At 34.8% G+C, this 13,826-nt stretch overlaps 1 protein-coding gene across 1 annotated transcript in view; it reads right to left on the bottom strand.

Annotated features, from left to right (window-relative positions):
- SDCBP (syndecan binding protein) overlaps positions 1-13,826 on the bottom strand; it is a 29,384-nt gene that overhangs the window by 8,061 nt on the left and 7,497 nt on the right. Inside the window, exons 2-5 of the mRNA XM_017871742.1 lie at positions 10,029-10,094; positions 4,327-4,339; positions 4,167-4,244; positions 2,813-2,922 (exon numbers count right to left, since the gene is read on the bottom strand). Of these exons, the coding sequence (XP_017727231.1) occupies positions 2,813-2,922; positions 4,167-4,244; positions 4,327-4,339; positions 10,029-10,079 (252 nt within the window). The 5' untranslated portion in view covers positions 10,080-10,094. The remainder of the gene's footprint in view (positions 1-2,812; positions 2,923-4,166; positions 4,245-4,326; positions 4,340-10,028; positions 10,095-13,826) is intronic.

Below are 13,826 nucleotides of genomic sequence, written 5' to 3'. Positions count from 1 at the left end.
CTGACATTTGATTCAGGCTGAAGGCATGGCAACTCCTCCGGCCCTTGCTGGGAAATGTCCTGCCCAGGCCGCGTGCGGTGCCCCAGTGCAGCTGGGCCCCTAAAAAGCCCCCAAACACATGATCCCACCAAAGGCTTGAACAGAGCAATGTCATCAAGCAGGCAGGGACCACACCTGAGACACAAGGGCAGGGAGGTAAGAGTACATCTTAAGTGTTCTCACCACATACCAAAAGAAACGTAACTATGTGAGGTGGCAGATATGTTAATAACCTTGACTGGTAATCATTTCACAATGTGTGTTTGTGTGTGTGTGTGTTTATCAATACATCAAGTTGTATTGAGATATACAGTTGAATATAAACAATTTTTATTTGTTAATTATACCTCAATAAATAGCTGGAGAGAGGAAGATCCGGATGGAACATCAAGAGAAGAAAATAAAATATGTGAAATGAAAATTCACTAGATATGAAGAGTTAACAGAAATCTCCAGCAACAAATTAATTTAAAATAAAACAGAAGAAAAAGAAAAGGTGGCGCACTGAAGAACCCTGGAGATGCAGACACAACAAATGAAGGTTTAGGTCACCCTTCTAGGTATTAACTTTTTAAAAAAAAAGACCAGCTGAAGTATTGCCCAAGGGCAAAGGGATCTAAGCATCCATTTAGTGAACAAAGGAAGTTCTAAATTTTAACTACAGCCTCATGACCAGTTACTAAAATAAGAATCAGAGCAGCTATGACTCTCTTCTTTGTATTTGTATATTTCCTGTAAATACAGCAATTAATCTTTCTGTTCCTCTATACCTCCTTTTACCTTTATGTATGAATTGCTGGTAGTGGTTAACTTTACACTTTTGCCTTTAAATTAAAAATATTCTGTTGGGAATGTGAATACTTATAAGGGTAATTAATATCATATAGTAATCAATACCATGACCACTGCCCAGAGATGGCCACATTAACTGGTATCATCCCTTTGTAGAGAAAGGGTGAGAGCAACTTCATTTATATCGAGGGATACATGGCTTCATTTCATACACCCGAGTTAAAATGATTTTATATTTTAAAGATTGTAAACAAACAAGAATATGTGATAAAGATCATAAGTGACCATGAAAGCCTAAGGTATTTATTATGGAGCCCTTTATAAAGTTTGCTGAACTCTGATTTTATGAAGAAGTTCATCTTTTAAGGAGAAAGTATAAAGTTGTTGTTGTCACATGAAATTCAAGTATCTGTACAAGTGTGTGGATATACTGAGTAGTCAAAGGTGTAGGTGGTAACAGATATTAAGCTACTGTTTGTCAGCTCCAAATCCACCCTTCTAGACTCTACTTGGTGATGCTGGGCCTAACTGTGCAAATTATAATTTTGTTTGTCAGTGACTGGAGTGACAAGCACCTCGTTCCTTCCTGTGTGCTTCCTGCTCCTGTCAGTACTGTGTAAACCTGGCCCTTTACCCTGGCAGTAGCAGTTGGTTCCAGTCTGCAGCTTTTCCTGACACTCCCAGAACCAGCCTCATTACAACCCCTCAGAGGCACCAGTAGTGTCCCCTCATTCGAGGTCTGAGTCCCAGCTCTGTGGGGCTCTTCCCTCAAGGTTCTAGGTTCTGCTAACTCCAGTCTCTCCCCTGTGTCATCTCAGTCCTAGGAGAAGCTGTTAGCTAGCTGCAATTACATCTATGTCCATTTATTTTTTTTTCAATTTTTCAACCTCTTAAAATACCTACTATTATTTGTTTTCCCAACTGCATCACCACTAACACAAGTTTTCAATAAACATTTGGTAAATACATAAATGCTAGGTACTGTATATGCATTGGGATATGGCAACAAGACAGACACAGATTTAACTACAATTATAATAAGTGGTACAAAGTGCTATGGTCATAGCAATAACCTTAATAAAAGGTTATCAGATCCATTATAATTAAGCTAGAATATGGAGTCTAATTACATGGAGCTTTGGATTTCAAAAAGAATGTTAAAAGACTAAGAGCAAAGGCTGGGCGCAGTGGCTCATGCCTGTAATCCCAGCACTCTGGGAGGTTGAGGCAGGTGGATCACCTGAAGTCAGGTGTTCGAGACCAGCGTGGTCAACATGGTGAAACCCGGTCTCTACCAAAAATACAAAAAATTAGCCAGGCGTGGTGGCGCACGCTTGTAGTCCCAGCTACTTGGGAGGCTAAGGCAGGAGAATCACTTGAACCCAAGAGGCAGAGGTTGCAGTGAGCTGAGATCACACCATCGCACTCCAGCCTGGGTGACAGAGTGAGACTCCATCTCAACAACAACAACAACAACAACAACAACAACAACAAAAGAGATTATGAGCAACAAAGATATGATAGACCTAATGTATATTTCAGAATGATTAACTTAGCAACAGCTTAGTACCATCGAAATAAGTTACTAGAGGAAATTTAAGAGAGTACTATAATAATGAAGACTAGAAGTACAGAAACCCTGAATATGGTTATAGTAGGACTAGAATGGATAAAAAACAGACAAAATGAATACAAGAAACAGAAACGGAATCAACAGGACTTAGTAAATGACTAAATGCAGAAGACAAAGGAGAATGAACTAGTAAAAGGTATCTGAATCTAAGTCCTAATAAACTCAAAACAGTGTAGCACAAAATGAAGTAGACTATGTAAGAAACAATATCCAAAAGGAAGTCTAAAATTTCTGCGAAGTGAGGTCCAATGCTATTGTATATTTGTAAGTTAGCCACAAACAGGAAAGCTTATATTAACATGTAAAGTATGGTTTTATATAATTCAAAATTAATTACACTGTACGTACCCCCTGAAGTGGTGCACCAGAAACCACGGCCACATTTGCACGTATTTCTTCTTCATTTAAACTCAGCCCCATGTATTGAGACAGCTCCGGATATAGTTTGGGATAGAGATCTAATAAGTAAATGAATGAATGAATAAATTAAAAAGCACTTACAGAATACACAAAATGAAAACCTCTTTTATTATGGGCTTCTGCGTATTAACAAAATTATACTTAAGTTATAAAATCTAGAATGAATTTAAAGTAGCAATTTGGAAAGGCATCTCCCCATCTCTGTAACCATTAGAAATGGAAAATACAGAAAATGTTTAAAATTCATAAAATATGAAGACATCTGAACTAAAACAACCAGATTCCTAAACACTCAAAAGTAGAAATAACTTTTCCAAATAAACTATCTTGCCTTTCCTGTTTCTTAAAATAAACCTACTTGATTAGGAATTTAGTAAGAATACCACTTACCAATTCAGAACAACTGACTAAAATATCTATTTTTCAAGTCAGCTACTTTATAACTCATTCTGTAAACAGGGCTATGGAATGATTCTTCTGAACAATTTTTTTTGAAAGCTTGTAAATTTTAGTGTCTTATCATTTTAATAATTTTAACCACATTCCAATGAAATCCTGCAAATCATATTTTTAAATATTAACATTATTTCACTTAGTAGTAGTTATATACTATTTCCAAAAGCTCTTTTCTGCATGAGACTTAAATTATCTGTGACTTAAAATGAATTTTCTATGAGGCAAGGTTATAAACTGTTGTAAGACAAAATGACAGGCCACAAAACTTTATTTAACACTTATTTTGTATCTTAAGTCACAGTATTTAGGAGCTCTGTCCTGAATCCCTCTGAACCTTGAAGAAAAAGGGACCAAAGACAGGATACAGAGAATGAATAAAGGCCTCAATATTTAAGAGGCTTCCCAAAGAGGAGGTGGTTGGAAATTTCAGAAGCTCCCATAGGAAAGACAGAAGACAATTCAGAAAGTTCAACAACAGCAGCATGATGATAGTTCTTAAATGTGAATTCATATAGTTCTTACATGTGAATTCATATATATAATTCATTCATAAATGAATCAGCCACATGTTAGGGATTTACAAGTCAGTCTAAAATCAATTTTCATTAAGCCATGAAATACATCCCCATATCCACAGTTCACTATCTTAATTAGAAAAAGGGTTATTTTTTGAAGTAAACTTTTTTTTCTTATTCATAACTATTTGAGCTTAACTACCAATTTTTATGCAGCCTGTCAAGAAAAAAAATTCTTGGATTCCTTATTTGAGCAAAAGAAGGTAACAATATTTCTGTTCACAGAGAATGAACTCAAAGTATAAACCTACTTCCATCTTGAGAGATAGGTGCAGAAGCTTCTGACAAAATTGCTGGATTGGCAGGGTTTGCAGAAAAGCAGTTTGAGCCTGAAAAAGAAAAGAAGAAAACTGTAACAATATGCTATACTTACTTTATATTCTTATATAATTTATAAGCTAAATCCAGTACTTCCAAAAAGAAACTAAAACAATGAATTTATGTAAGAAAGTTTAATTTCAAACATGTCACCAATACATTTTTTCAAAGGAAATCTGCAAATCAAAACTATATTTGATATTCTAAATACTTTTAAGGCTATCACAAAAAAATTGTAGAAGTACTATTCTACATGTCTTATAACCAGTATTTCATAGTGCTGCCACAATAAATATTTTCAAAGTGCATTCTAAAATGAATAAATTTTACATTTTCATTATTCTTTTACTAATTAGTCCAAGTAAAATATTTTATTTGCATAAGAAAAAAGCATACCCATATTCATATAAAAGTCACATATCAGAAAACACCTAACAAATAAATACTAAGTTGCTAATATTTACCATTTTAGCATGTCCCACTGAAATCATCTTTATCTTCATCGCAGCAAGTATAGGAAAGGGTTTATGCTAAACACTTTTAGAATATCAGAAATTATGAAAATAGCACAGTTTATCACTGACATAAATGGATGATGACAAGGTAATATAATTTGTAACTGTTAAACTTGCCAAAATCATTCTGACACACTCTGACACTCTAGCATTTATCAGTGCTATTCATGCCCAAGTATCCACTTCTCAGGGCTGCCTTGATGGCCTACATCATAAGTATTTCACTGATGGAAATACTTTATCCTTTACCATTAGATCTGACTTTCTGAAATAGCTGTATGTCATTAGAGACAAGTTTGGTAATAAGTTGTATGACCAATTTCTACCAACTTTTTACTTTATTGGAAACCTGTCATTTTAAAAATGAAGTTCATAGTAGTATCTCAACCTAGCCCTAAAATCAATGTCAAGAGTAGTCCCAAAGATGCTTTGGAGATATGAAAGCTTAGGTTAAATAAGTAAAACCTACAAAAGCTTTGAATGGTACTAAAGTCATATGTTCTGATATACTTGTTGAGTCATCCTTTAATATTTATTATTTCATAATTTGTTAAACATTCTAGATTTAAACAAAATACAGCATGAGCATCTTTATAACTGTAAATAACAATCCACAAATTGAACATGTGTTGAACTTTGAAAGTTCTTTCACCACGATTAGCTAAAAGGAGCTAGTGGCTTGTTATATTACTTCTTGAATCATGTCTAACAAAAAAAGTACTGTGCAGCACTGAAAAAAAAAAGAGCTATAAAGACATAAAAAGACATGGAGGAAATTTAAGTGGATATTACTAAGTGAAAGAAGCCAACCTGAAAAGGCTACATACTTTATGATTCCAACTATGACATTTTGAAAAACGCAAAATTGTGGAGATAATAAAATATTAGGCCAGGCACAGTGGCTCAGGCCTTTAATCCCAGCACTTTGGGAAGCCGAAGTTGGAGAGGTGCTTGAGGCCAGGAGTTCAAGACCAGCCTGGGCAACACAGGAAAACCCTGCCTATGCAAAAAATTGTTTTGGCCGGGCACAGTGGCTCATGCCTGTAATCCCAGCACTTTGGTAGGCCGAGGTGGGCAGATCACCTGAAGTCAGGAGTTCAGCTGACCAACATGGCATGTTGTCATGTTTCTCATCGCCAACATGGCAAAATCCTGTCTCTAGTAAAAATACAGAAATTAGCTGGGCATGGTGATGGGTGCCTGTAAATTCCAGCTACCCGGGAGGCTGAGGCAGGGAGAACTGCTTGAACCCAGGAGGCGGTGGTTGCAGTGAGCCAAGATCGCACCACTGCACTCCAGCCTGGTGACAGAGCAAGACTCCGTCTCAGGAGAAAAAAAAAATTTTTTTTAAGCTAGCTAGATGTGGTGGTGTATGCCTGTAGTTCCAGCTACTTAGGAGGCTGTGGCAGGAGGATGGAGGCTGCAGCGAACTATGACTGTGCCACTGTACTCCAGCCTGGGCAACAGAGCAACATCCTGACGCTAAAAAAAACACAAAAGCAAAAGCAAATTATTGGTTGCCAGGAGTTTCTGGAAGGGAAGAAAGAACAGGCATTAAAGGATTTTTAGAGCAGTGAACCTATTCTGTCTAATGCTACAATGGTATAGTCATGTGCTGCATGTTCTGATCAATGATGAACCACATATACAACAGTGGTCCCATGAGATTATAAAAGAGTTAAAAAATTCCTGTTGCCTAGTGACATCATAGCTGCCGTAACACAACTCATTAGTTTGTGGTGATGGTGGTGTAAATAAGCTTACTGCACTGCTAGTCATATATAAAAAAGTATAGCACCTACAATTATTCATGGTACATAATACTTGATAATGATAATAAATGACTTTGTTACTCATTTATGTATTTCCTGTGTTATACACTTTATCTTTAGAGTATATCCTTTTACTTACAAAAACAGTTAACTGTAAAACAGTCTCAGGCAGGTCCTTCAGGAGGTATTCCAGAAGGCACCGTTACCATTGGAGATGACAACTCCATGCATGTTACTGCCTCTGAAGACCTTTCAGTGGGACAATGTGGAGGTGGAAGACAGCGATATTGATGATCCTGACCCTGTGCAGGCCTAGGCTAATGTGAGTGTGTGTTTTAGTTTTTAACAAACTTACAAGAAATTTTAAAAAACTAAAAATTTAAAAAATAGGAAAAAAGCTTATAGAATCAGGATATAAACAAAGGAAATATTTTATACAGCTGTACAATGTGTTGTGTCTTAATATGTTATTACAAGAGTCAGAAAGTTAAGAAATTAAAGTTACAGGAAGCTAAGGTTAATTTATAATTCGACAAAGAAAAATCTTTAAATAAATTTAGTGCAGCCCAAGTATAGAGTGTTGATAAAGTCTACAGCAGTGTACAGTAAAGTCCTAGGCCTCACATTCACTCACCACTCACTCACTGACTCACTCAGCGCAACTTCTAGTCCTGGAAGCTCCATTCATGGTAAGTGCCATATACAGATGTACCATTTTAAATCTTTTACATCGTATTTTTACCATACCTTTTCTGTGTTTAGATACACAAATACTATTGTGTAACAACTGCCTACAGTATTCAGTACAGTAACATGCAGCGTTACTGTATCATACAGGTGGGATCATACAGGTTTGTAGCATGGGAACAACAGACTACACCATATTGCTTAGATGTGTAGTAGGCTATGCCATCTAGATTTGTGGAAGTACACTCTATAATGTTTGCACAACAAACTGTCTAATGTGGCATTTCTCAGAACATACCCGTCTTTAAGCAACACATGACTATATACATGTCACTATACATTTGTCAAAATCCATAGAACATATAACACCAACAGTGAACCTAATGTAATGTAATGAAAATATGTAAACTTCAGGTGATATAAATGAGCCAGATGTACCGCTCTGGTGCAGATGCTGATACTGGGGGAGGTTGTGCATGTGTGAGGACAGAGGGTATACCGTACTTTCTGATCAATTTTGTTGCAAATCTAAAATTGCTCTAAAACACAGCTTACTAATTTAAAATACTTCTCCTTTGTATGTAGTTATGATTTTCTATTCTTTCATTGCTATTGTTTTTAATCCAAGGAATACTGAAGAATACATATAGACAGCTCCCTGCAAACAAAGTTATATAAATTTAATTATGTTATTTGCAGAAAAAATGAAACAAAAGGATGTAACCCAATTTTAAGTACTGTAAACCATTAAATGTAGCCACTTATTTCAAACTTACTTTGAAATCTGACACTACTAAAAAAAAGGGGTTACAGAGGAGCATGCCAGGGCCTATTATTTCTGCCATTAACAGAAAGGATGTGGAAAAGACATGCTTGTAGCATCACTTCTGCCAAATTCTGCCCACCGTATTAGGAAACTGATAAGCTCTGGTTCTATATATCATTATTTATTAAAAGCTTACTTTGCATAAGTAGAGGAAACCACAGGCTCTTGTCAGGATTTGGAATGGAGAGAAAGGTCTAGGGACTGTATGATGTTAAAAGCCACAGCCTAATGGCTACTGTAGAATAGTTTACAAAATACGAATTGTTGGTTCATTGCTGTAATTTAGCTTTGCTGTAGTGTTAAAGGCCAGCAGATGAGAAAATGAACACTACCTTCCTTCATAATAACGTTTCAGGGGAATCTTAAGAATAAAAACAAACATGAGTATCACCTACCTTAGAAAATGATACAAAAACAAACACTATAGCCAAAGAGTTTAATGGCTAGATTAGGAATATTTTTAAATTCAGGAGTAATAAAAGAACCATGTTTTCCACTCCTTATTCACTGTTCTATCTCCCAGCTGCTTTCTGCTCTGAATATAAAAGGTTCTTTAATGTAAATATCTATGTAATTCACTTCTGCTTAAAGAGGGCAGCATGATACAGATTGTAGCCCTCTTTATTTTTCATTCCAATATTTGTCAATATCAACTCTTCTTCTGCTGCTGTTTTCAAAATCAAAAGCCTCAGCTCATATCTGACTATGGTAAATTTACATTCAATTCCATAAAACCTAACAAAAAAAGAATGAAAACAAAGAATAGATTAGTTATTCTTATGGGTCTACCTAAAAATCCTTATCAGTTAATGTGTTGATGTCATATTAATGGCTAAGCAGTTATTCTGGAAAGCTAAATATTTCAGATAAAAGTCTTTTAAAAAGAGTGCTTGTTTAGATGAACTACGTGGAAATAAAACCACATGAAGAAAATACTGACAAAATACTAAAGAAGTGATAGGAAGATGTAAAAGATGACTGAATAGGCCACATGAAATTTTGAGGCATCAAAGCCTTGGCAGCTGAACTGTAGATTTCAGAGATTTTACAACCTTCATTTTAACATCCATACTGGATCTATGATAGAAAATAATTGTTCATAATTCAATTATCAATAAGTAAATCTCACTTTCTAGTAAATTGAAGACAGGGCACCAATAAAATGATCTTCAAGGTAAGGAGTTTTCATTTATTTTGTCAAATTAAAATAATAAACAATAGCTGAAGAAATTCTAAATTGATAAAGAGATCAAGCTGAAAGCTAACCGTAAACAGACAAATCTATCATATATTACAAATTATCCTCAGTTAAAATAATTATCAAAAATTTCCCAAATAGCCAGAATTGGTCCCAATTCCTCACTTTGTTCTTAAGCAGAAGCATGTGTCTTCAAAATACAAAGGACTATAAAAATTTTCAACTCAATGATATTAGAAATACTGCAATCTCTACACATTTAGAGAATAAACAAGTGAAATGTCTGCTGCTCATCTCTCAAAGGAAAGAAATCACTACACTTTCCCTGTGCTTTTAAATAACTGCTCTTCTAAAAGTAGCATGTACTCCACTATTTCTGTAATTTTAACTTCAATTAGGAGGCAGAGAATTACTTTAAAGAGTGGTCATACCTAAAGATCCAAAAGACAAATATACCAATTTTATACAAAACTATGAATATCTAAAAAATTGGAGCATATTTTATCAACTCAAATATGTTACATATAATTTAAATTTTAGACAGAAAATTAAGCTACATGTAAAAAGTGTAAGTCAAATTAAAAAAAAATCTCATGCCTATTAATTCACAGTGAAATGAAAAAAAATTGCTAGTTTTCTGTAAACTTTTAGTCTGCAATTAGTAAAACTAAAGAAAGGTTTATGAAGTGTAAAAATGAACAAATATATCTGCCATTTAGCTATCTTGCTTTACTTCACCTATAAGTAGAATGTATGTTACTGTGCTTGTTTTGAAAAAAGTATTTAAACTATCATACCTGAATTACTTTGTCTACCTTCAAGTCTTCAAGAGATGGATAGAGCGACATTTTTGCAGGATTCTTCTAAAGAAAAAAAGAAAGTTATATTACTCTGATGTCACACAAATTGAAATAGACACATAAACACGTACAACTATTTAACACAATAAAAAACATTTAAGTGGCAAAACATATTAAAAAATAGGAATATATAGGCCATACCAAAAGTCAGCTGATAAACTTAAGAATCACCAAACTACCTCTCTTCCCCTAATATTATTACTGAACTATATCCATCACCGATTTTTAAAATTCCTTTCAAGTAAAAGTCTCTTCATTTTACAAACTTAGAAAATCAAATAGAATAGTTATGTGACTTACTCCTGACTTACACAAGTACTTGCAACTTAGCCAAGACTACGAAACTACCCTTAGTACAATGCCCTTGGGCACCACACAGCTACAATTCCTTCCAACAATAAAAGCCTAAAAGCAGACCATATGCAGTAACAATACATGAAACCTCTATTACTAAGAAAAATATATACACACATATATGTATATAGAAGAAACTATATTAACTAACAGATTTATCTTCAGAAGACAGATGGTAAAGGAGTGAGGAATAAGAGGGAAATTTTTACTTTTCATTTAAAATACTTCTATATTAAATAAAGTATGTTTTTTAGTTATCATAAATTGCTTTTTGTAATAATTTAAAACATAATTCTCTTAACGTATTATATGAATCCATATTTTGAATTTTATTTAGCTGTTTTGAGATGAATACCTGATACTTTCACTCAACCCAATAAAACAGAATATATGCTTTAACGGTATATGGTTTAACGTTAAGATTCTTGATTCAGGTATCAATTTATTACCTCCCATTTCCAAATCCACTTCTTAATGCTTTCTCTCCCAAAACGGAACTGAGCTCTTTCAACATTGCTCTGTTACCAGCTGGGATGATGTTAAGCCTTGTCAGTAGAGGCAACTGGAAGTACACTGTAGGAGGAAGAGGTTTTCTCCTCATGGTTCCAATGTACTACTCCAGTCAGACTCCTGCAGTACCTGCTCCTACAGCATCTTGCAACCTGCAGGAAGTAGTTCCATAAGCATGCAGAAGCTAACCCCAGCACTCTGTTGAGTAACTCTGCAGCAGAATGCCACCACCAAGGAATCTCCCAGAGCAGCTTTCTCAACCCTGTCATGTGGTTTCTGCAGCAAATTCCAAGGTTCAGAATGCCAGAGGGAGAATTTCAGGGAGTTCCAGAAGCAAGGTCCAGTGACATCTGTCCCCTCTTCAGCCAGCCAGACCTGGATCTCAGCCCAGGTAAGGGAGCAGCCCTAGAGTTAGTGGCTACTTATTAAGTCTGCTCTTACAGTATTCTTCAAAGTTGTCTTTACTTCTTACAAGTCAATCTCCATTTCTTCAATCATGTTATAACTAATAGTTCTGCGTATTAAACCTCCACTGTTAAAATCACTATATGGTCTCTGTCTCCTAGTTGGACAGTAGATTTTTTTAATTAATACAATTCACACACTCTAAAATTCAGCCTTTCAAAGTATACAATGCAATGGTTTTTAATGTATTCACAGACTTCTACAATCATCTCCACTACCTATCTTCGAATATTTCCATCCTCCCCAAAAGAAAACGCATGCCTCCCCATTCTACCCTCCTTCCAGCTCCAGGCAACATACACTTTCCCGCCTCTGGATTTACCTGCTCTGGATACTTAATCTAGAATCTTAGGATATGTGGCCTTCTGCATCTGGCTTCTTTCACATAGCATATGTTCAAGGTTCATCTGTGTTAGAGCATTTATCAGTATTTCATTCATTTTCACAGCGGAATAATATTCCACTGTATGTATACCACATTATATTTATGCTGTCATCAGCTCATAACATTTGGGTTATTTGCACTTTTTGGCTATTATAAATAATGCTGTTAAAAATGCCAATGAGCATTTGCATTGTTAGCAAATAATATGTGAGTTTATATACGTTTTTAATAAATGTGTCTTTAATTCTCTTGGAATATAGCTAAGCATGCAACCGCTGGGTCATATGGTAACTCTAATACCATCCCCTTGATGATTACAGGATTCGACGTATGAATGGAGGGACACCGTCACAAACATTCAGACCATATCATAGACCACTATCTCATATGATTTACAAATACTTTTCTTATTCTGAAGATTGTCTTTTCATTTTTTTTCACAGTGCATTTTGCAGTATAAGGTTTTTAATTCTGATGAAGTTGAATCTATATTTCTTCTTGGTTGCTTATGCTTCAGATATAACATCTCAGAAACTATTGCCCAACTCAAGGTTATGAAGACTTATCCTTACGTTTTCTTCTAAAAATGTTATGTCTTTAATTCCTGCATTTATATCTTTGATCTATTTTATGTTAATTTTGTACGTAGTGTGTGGTATAGATCCATATTCATTATTATCCATGTGGAAACCCAGTTATTTCAGCACCACTTTTTGAAAATAACATTTTTGAATTGTCTTGGCACCATTGTTGAAAATCAATTGATCATAACTGTAATGCACTTATTTCTGCAATCTCAATTCTATTTCATTGATCTGTATGTCTATCCTTATACCAGTACCACACAGTCTTGAGTAATGTACATTTGTATTAAGTTTTAAAATCAGTTAATGTGAATCCTCCCACTCTGTTCTTTTTTGAAATTGTTTTGGCTATTCTAAACCCCTATCAATTCAGTATCTGTTTTAGAATCAGTATATCAATTTCTGTAAAAATAAATAAATAAATAAAAGGTGTCCTTAAATCTGAAGTGAGTCTCTTATAAACTGGGTATAGCTGGCTCTTGGTTTTATTTTTTTTAATCCATTCATCCCCTCTATGTCTTTTCATTGGAGAGTTTAGTACATTTAAAGTTATTACTGATAGGGAAGGACTTACAATGACATTTTGTTAATGATTTTCTAACTTGAAACTTTTTTGTCCTTCCTTTCCTCTCTTGCCATCATGCTTTTTGTTTCATTGTTTTTTTTTTTTTTAATAGATATGCTTTGATTCCTTATTTTTGTGTGTGTATTTTCTATAGGTATCTTCTTTGTGGTTACCATGGAGCTTAAATAAAACATCTTCTAATAAATCTTTTTTAAGCTGATAACTTCAACTGCATACCATACTGCTTCTTCTCATCCATCCCCATACTGCATTACTGATGTCACAAATTACATCTTTTAGGTTGTGTATCTATTAATATTTTTATAGTTATAGGCACTTATACTTTTGTCTTAGACTTATATATCAGAAATAAGTGATTTACTCACCACCATTACAATAATATGCAGGTCTGTATTTGTCCATAGCTTTATCATTTAATTTTATACTTTCATATTGAACATCCTTTTGTTTCCATTTAACAGACTCCCAATAGCATTTAAGTCAGATATAGTGGTGATGAACTCTCTTAGATTTTGACAATCTTATTTCTCTTTTGCTTTTAAAGAAAAGTTTTGCCACATACAGTACTTTGCTGGCAGTTTTTCTTCCAGCAGTTTGACGATATCATCCCATTTCTTTCTGACCTGCAAGGTTTCTGCTAAGAAATCCACTTAGAGTCCTACAGAATCTCCTTTGTACATGACAAGTTGTTCTTATCCTGCTGCTTTCAAAATTCTTTGACAATTCGATTATAGTGTGTTTCCATGTGGATGTCTTTGGATTGTTCTACTCTGGAGTCCACTGGGCTTCTTGAATCTGGATGTCCACTGCCTTCCTTCAATTTGGGAAGTTTTAGCCATTATTTCTTCAAA

Source organism: Rhinopithecus bieti, unplaced genomic scaffold, assembly GCF_001698545.2.
Source record: "Rhinopithecus bieti isolate Rb0 unplaced genomic scaffold, ASM169854v2 scaffold_6789, whole genome shotgun sequence".
Lineage (NCBI taxonomy): Eukaryota > Metazoa > Chordata > Mammalia > Primates > Cercopithecidae > Rhinopithecus > Rhinopithecus bieti.
This window is presented reverse-complemented; position numbering and strand designations above follow the sequence as displayed.